This window comes from Suillus discolor, assembly GCF_016758755.1.
Source record: "Suillus discolor strain FC423 chromosome Unknown F5147scaffold_386, whole genome shotgun sequence".
NCBI classification, from domain to species: domain Eukaryota; kingdom Fungi; phylum Basidiomycota; class Agaricomycetes; order Boletales; family Suillaceae; genus Suillus; species Suillus discolor.
The window spans coordinates 1-5,822 of record NW_024541633.1 but is presented as its reverse complement, the minus strand read 5'-3'; the positions used below and the strand labels follow the sequence as shown (position 1 = coordinate 5,822).

Here is a 5,822-nt window from a genome sequence, read left to right as displayed (position 1 = left end):
GTTTAAATCCTGCGTGTCACCACACTTTATTGTTGCGTTCCGGTTTCACTTTCCACACCAAACTTCATTGTCATCGATCCCTTATAATTCCAAGGATCAATCTGCACACATTTTCCACCTACCTGTCACATTAAAACAGTTTGTACTGTCGCGCACTTTCCTCGCTTTCTACATCGTCTACCGTATCATTCTACGTGTCAATCCGTAGCTGCTGTCAAATCTAACTCATCGATTCATCCGAGCTTACTCTTGTTCATGCTCTTACCTTCACTATTCACCTGTTTGTGCTGCTGATCGGTGCTTCACAGGCGACTACCTCTGGCCATCATCTACCATCAAATATATTGCTCGAATATCATTCCATGAGTTCCCAGGTTGTCCCACGGTGTCATATCGAGTCCCTTCCAGTGGAGTTACTGTCATACATATTCACGTTAGCCACACACGACTGTGACTCTGAAGAAGGACGCGTATTCAGTCCTGAAAGTGTAACTCTGCCAACTGTACTGGCGTCCGTGAATTCCCGCTGGAGAAAGCTTGCACTATCTGTCCCGACCTTATGGTCAACACTCAGTATTGATCTCAAGGCGCTCATCTGATCGCATCCCAATCACGTATTCACCTTCCATAAACAACCCTTTGATCAGTTATCGAATTTTATCATGCAGTCGAAACATTCCTCGCTGGACATTCTCATCGACGCTCGCGATCCAAAATCGCGTGAATTGATCGGGCAAGATGTTCGCCTTATTTACAACTCAAGGAAGTCTAAATGTCTCTACCTTCAGGTGCATGTCCCCGTCCTCAACTGAAACCAGCCAACTCTATGCAGACTGTTTGCCCCACCTCTTTGCCTTTTTGTTCCTGCAGATGGACCGATGGCGTTCGCTGGAGGTCACCAGCGATACTTTGAAGCCACTTTGTGCTGCACTTTGACTTCTCAGCTCGCACAATCCGACTCGAGGTGGTTCAGCAGCTTCGTGTCTTGAGTTCATCAAGCTCAAGCGATCCAATGACTTTTACCATGCCCATGCAGAACAATTCCTCCCTCCTCTGGAGCTTGATAGTGTCCCATTCGCCATCTTGACTGGCGCGTCTGATCAAGACACCCTTGCGCAAGTTCCTGCGCCATGTCACCCCCTCCCGAAACTGCGACACGTGGATATCTTTGGTATTCCGTTGAACTGGGCAGGTTTCATTTGTACCCTTGGTGTGGGTCACTGCATTCAGTCATTGGAGCTTTCGTACCACGACAGAACTCTCAGGCCAACGTTTGATCAGTTTTCAGCAATAATCAATGTGTGTCCTCTGCTGCGAAGACTTCTCATTAGGGAATCTGGGCCGGTCCTTTCGCAGCCATATCACTGTCGCGGTGTCGTGTCACTTCCGATGCTTGAGGAGCTTCACTTGGGGTATGTGGGGTATGTCGAGATGGATTCGTTGATCGCGCTACTCAGTCGCCTTGACACCCCAAACCTTGTCGCACTTTCCATCGAGGACGTAAATCCCATCATTCCACGAGCTATCAGTGAAACCAGCACAAACATTGAAAGTCTCCTCAGCTACTGTGCAACTGGCTTCAGCAAGCACCCGGCAGCCGTCAGCAGAACTGGCTTGCTGTTTCCAAAGCTTCAGTGATTGTCGCTTAATAGGGTTCATGCAAGTGTCACTGCATTCAGCATCTTCATGTCTGCTTTCTCTAAGCTGCATGATCTGTTGCTACTTCGCACACCAAATGCGCTGGCAGCTCTCCTGCTGGATGTGGACGCAACTATACCCCTCCATTCCATCACGTCCATCCTGGTCTCTCCTGTCACACAACCAGAGTTCCTGAAGCTGAAGCAACTTAAGAACGTAGACCTTGTGTTGATGGGAGACGTTGAAGAGTTGAGTCCTTCCATATCTTACCCAACAATATCAGAGAGTTACTACTATGATTGGGCTACCTGGTGATCTGGAATGGGTGGGCAATGACTTGTTGAAACATGTAGTACATCCCGCAGTGTATAGATTACAAGTTTGCATCAACTATACTATAGATTTTTTTTTTTTTGTACATCGATATGTAGTATGCTGTCGTTCTATCTTGTCCTGCGAAAATATAATTTGAGTCTGCGTGTGTGGTACGTTGCTGATTCAAATGAGCTGCATTGAAACAAATTTGTAATGTAGACCAACTTATCTGTGCTCGCTGCGAAGCTCGCTCAGATTACCAACTACAAAAGCAGGCATTATTACATAAGCTTGAGTCATGTAGCCAATCCTTACTAGTGTACTACTAGTATACGCTTAGTTTACCTTCATCTTTACCTTCACTTTCCTTGCACACAGACTCGACGGTTTGTACTGCTGAGCTCATCATCATAGGCGTCCTTCCGCCTTCTTCCTCGTCATGTTCGCTTCCTTCCCTACAGCATGACTGTTTGTACGGTTGTGTCCCCGCCTTTTCCTCCTGATTTGGAGACATGTTAGATGAAGACGGGTTGGAATTCGCTTCCCCGTCTATTCTGTTGACTCAGAAAACAGTAATGCTTGGTTCGTGCCACTGCTGACACCACTAGTCATACTGGGCAGCACCCAATTCTGACTGAGAGAGTCTGGGTGGTGTTACGCACTCAAATAGATCTGTTAGGCGGAGCCCTAAGAGGGGCGTCGTCCGCTAACGTTCGTGACGTAACCGGAAGGGTCCGGTATAGCAAGTGATACTGGCGACGGTCGTGTCGGCAGCTATCACAGTACGCGCGTGTCACGTGACTTCGTAGACGGATGTCTTGGAGAAGTCACTCAAGGTAAGGACAGTCTTGTCCGAACGATGAGGTCGATCGAGGTAGACTTAGTCGCGATGAGCGACTAAGAAAAGATACTAGAGACAGAAGCTGAGGGGGCTTCTGAGGGAAGTATGTTCCAGGGAAGATTGAGTAGATTCAAGTTAGAGAATCTAGTACAAGGTGACCGACTACTTATACTAAGTGGAGAGGGTTAAGGGCAAGGCTACCGCACAGTAGGTAAGGGTAAAGGGGATGCGAATATGGTATAGGTGCGTTGGCAACATAGCCGGATTAGTGATGGGTGGTCGAATGTGGAATGAGACCGAGAAACGTTGGAACGGACCAACGGTAAGAATACAACGTGCGGGAATCCGCAGTCAGGGGAAACAGAAAGAGGAAAGCCACATTGGTGGCACGAGTCAGACCGAGTCAGAGGTGCGGGACCACATTGGTGGTCGAATCAGAAGAGGAACGTGCACTGCACGTGCGTAGAGGCGGATGATGCGAGGGATGGGAACGGTCCCGAGGATCCGGTCAACGGTAAGTCGGTAAAGGAGGACGAGCCGGTAGGTGGTGAGGGCGAGGACGAAGGGAAAATGATAGGGGGGCCACGTGACCGATGTTACTTGTAACAGGTGGTGTGGCCCAGGGAAGGAGTTGTAAACCGCATAGGTATCGCCCAGCGCACCCAATAACCCACTGCTGCCTCCCATACATGTACCCACAATACCTGCGTCGTGCTGTGTGGATGAGGTGGAAGGCCATCGAGGCATCGAGTGAGAGAGTAGCGAAGGACTCGGAACGTTGATGAGAAAAGTGCGGACATACTTGAGTCATACCACGTGGTTGTAATCGAGGAAGACGATAATGGAGATAAAAGGTTATCAGGGACTACAAGCTCAACAGTACAAACCATTCGAGCTCCGGGCGATGAGCATTTCTTCATGTGTCGATGGTCATCTTGACGAAGTTGCATGTGAATGGAGGAAAGACACGCCGATACAAATCATTGTGCCATAGCCAAGGGAGATAGACATGATGAAAGCAAACAGATATCATTTGCTTAGATGAACGGTCAACTTCAGCAGGTGGAAGACAAAACTAGCAAAATAATGGCAACCTCGCCTGGGAGTTGCGCTATCTTGAAAGATGGGAAGAAGGTTGGCATCTAAAAGTGTATGATTAACTGCATATGGTGGCCAACGGGAGCGACTTACAGTTGCCGGACGGGTACAGGGAAGTAACAGCCCTGGTATATATGGTCTGATCAGAGTAAGGATGAATGGACTTTCCAGGAACTTTGACGTACATAATAATTTCACACGTGCACTTGGTCAGACAATTTCATCCCCTGGCACGATGGTATTTGGCTGCAGCATGACAATTTGTATCGTCGTGTCTTTCCTCCATTCACCTCCAACTTTGTTAGGATAATCATTGAAACACGAAGCTTTTGTCGCCCGGAGCTCGACGGTTCGTACCATTGAGCTCGCATGATCATTGTTCTCCTGATTTCATCGCCAACTTTCAGAGTGACCAGGTCCTTCGCTACTCGCTAGTTCAACGTCCCCAATGGATGGCCTTTCCCCTCATTCACACGGCATGACTGTATGTACGGTCATGTGTGTCTCTGTTCTGGAACTATTGTCATGTCGTTTTTGTCGCCCACTTGCCTTCCCGACTTCAAGTTCCCTTCTCCCTGAAGACAGAATGCTGTACTATATGAATCTACTCTTGCTTAAACTCAAAATGTCATTCCAGCCGTCTATCCCTCTGCAATACGTACATTCATATCACGGTACATAATGTCGTCAGCGTCACTCAACTCATCCACCTCCCTAATTATGTGAAACCCTTGTACTGTTATCATCACCAGCCCTATTTTTTTTTTTTGGCTTCTTCAATTCACCTTCATCCACATATTCAATTAAAACCCCGTATCTCACCTCAGTTCACCCTCTATTGCACAGTCCCGGCATTGATCACCTACCTTCAGTACTCAATAGCATTTCATGAGAAGCAGTCCCATTTGGCCTCATGCTATGTAGCGACGACCAAAGTCACTTTGACGATGCATTGGTGGAGGAAGAAGTCGATTTTATCTGTGGAACATATTACGTGGACAAAAGTAAGTTTGTTCTAGTCTACGCGACATCAGCAGCGCTTATGTTTGATTATCCAGGCGATGGGAGTGTAGATAAAGTCTCCTGGTGGACTCGGCTGCAGGCCTGGGTTCCATTCAGCTTGAATGTCGGTTTTTAGTCTGCTGAGTCGATGCGAAAAGTGGTTTCAAATGCGCCTCAAACATGGTGTTTCACGCTGCCGCGTTTCAGCTTCAAACGATGCTAATCGGCCAGAAGCCATCGCTCAAAATTCAATAATGGGCACCCCGAAGATGATGAAAAACATGGATGTGGCATGTTACGAATTCCTGTTAAACAAGATGCCTAGTAAGAATGCTTCCTCAACCAACTTCCTTCATGCTTCTGCTGACGTCTTGCTTAGTTTGGACGGACTCGGATGTGTAGTTGTACCTATTCTCTCATTTTTTTGCTATGTACATCGTGCTTTACAACTGTATTATCCATCTTCTTAGACTGATGCTATCTCCTTGATCATTGCCCTTGTTGAATAACTCAATCGCACTCGGGACAATGGTTTGCATGGTTACCTCCTGACTACTGACTCCTGTCAGACAATTGTTTAGACTGTCATTCAGAATCGCTCCGCTCGCTTCCATTCATGCTCCTTGACAACCTCCAATACTTGAGTTGTTTCATTCACTCTCAGACCATTTGACAAATCTCACTCATTGCCCACTATGAATGCTTCTAGCATTCCAGGTACTCTCTCTGAGATGTCTTCTCAAACTCAAACGCGCATCTGCATCTCCAGGCGTCTCACGCCATCATCGTCACCAATTCTGGTGCAGGTATGGTGGAGATTGGGATTGGCCCAGGCGCAGATATGGTGGGTACGGGTACCACATTAGTACAAGTATTCACATCAACATCCCCTGGTGAGTGCCACTTACAAAGCTACATTGAGTGTTAA

At 47.5% G+C, this 5,822-nt stretch overlaps 1 protein-coding gene across 1 annotated transcript; it reads left to right on the top strand.

The window, feature by feature from the left end:
• Window positions 1-662: 662 nt before the first annotated feature.
• Window positions 663-1,953, top strand: F5147DRAFT_783559 (uncharacterized protein; the record flags this gene model as incomplete). Its single annotated transcript, XM_041442829.1, has 4 exons — window positions 663-788; window positions 819-883; window positions 945-1,634; window positions 1,680-1,953. The coding sequence occupies 4 exons, from the start codon at window positions 663-665 to the stop codon at window positions 1,951-1,953; spliced, it is 1,155 nt and encodes a 384-aa protein (XP_041284228.1).
• Window positions 1,954-5,822: the final 3,869 nt, after the last annotated feature.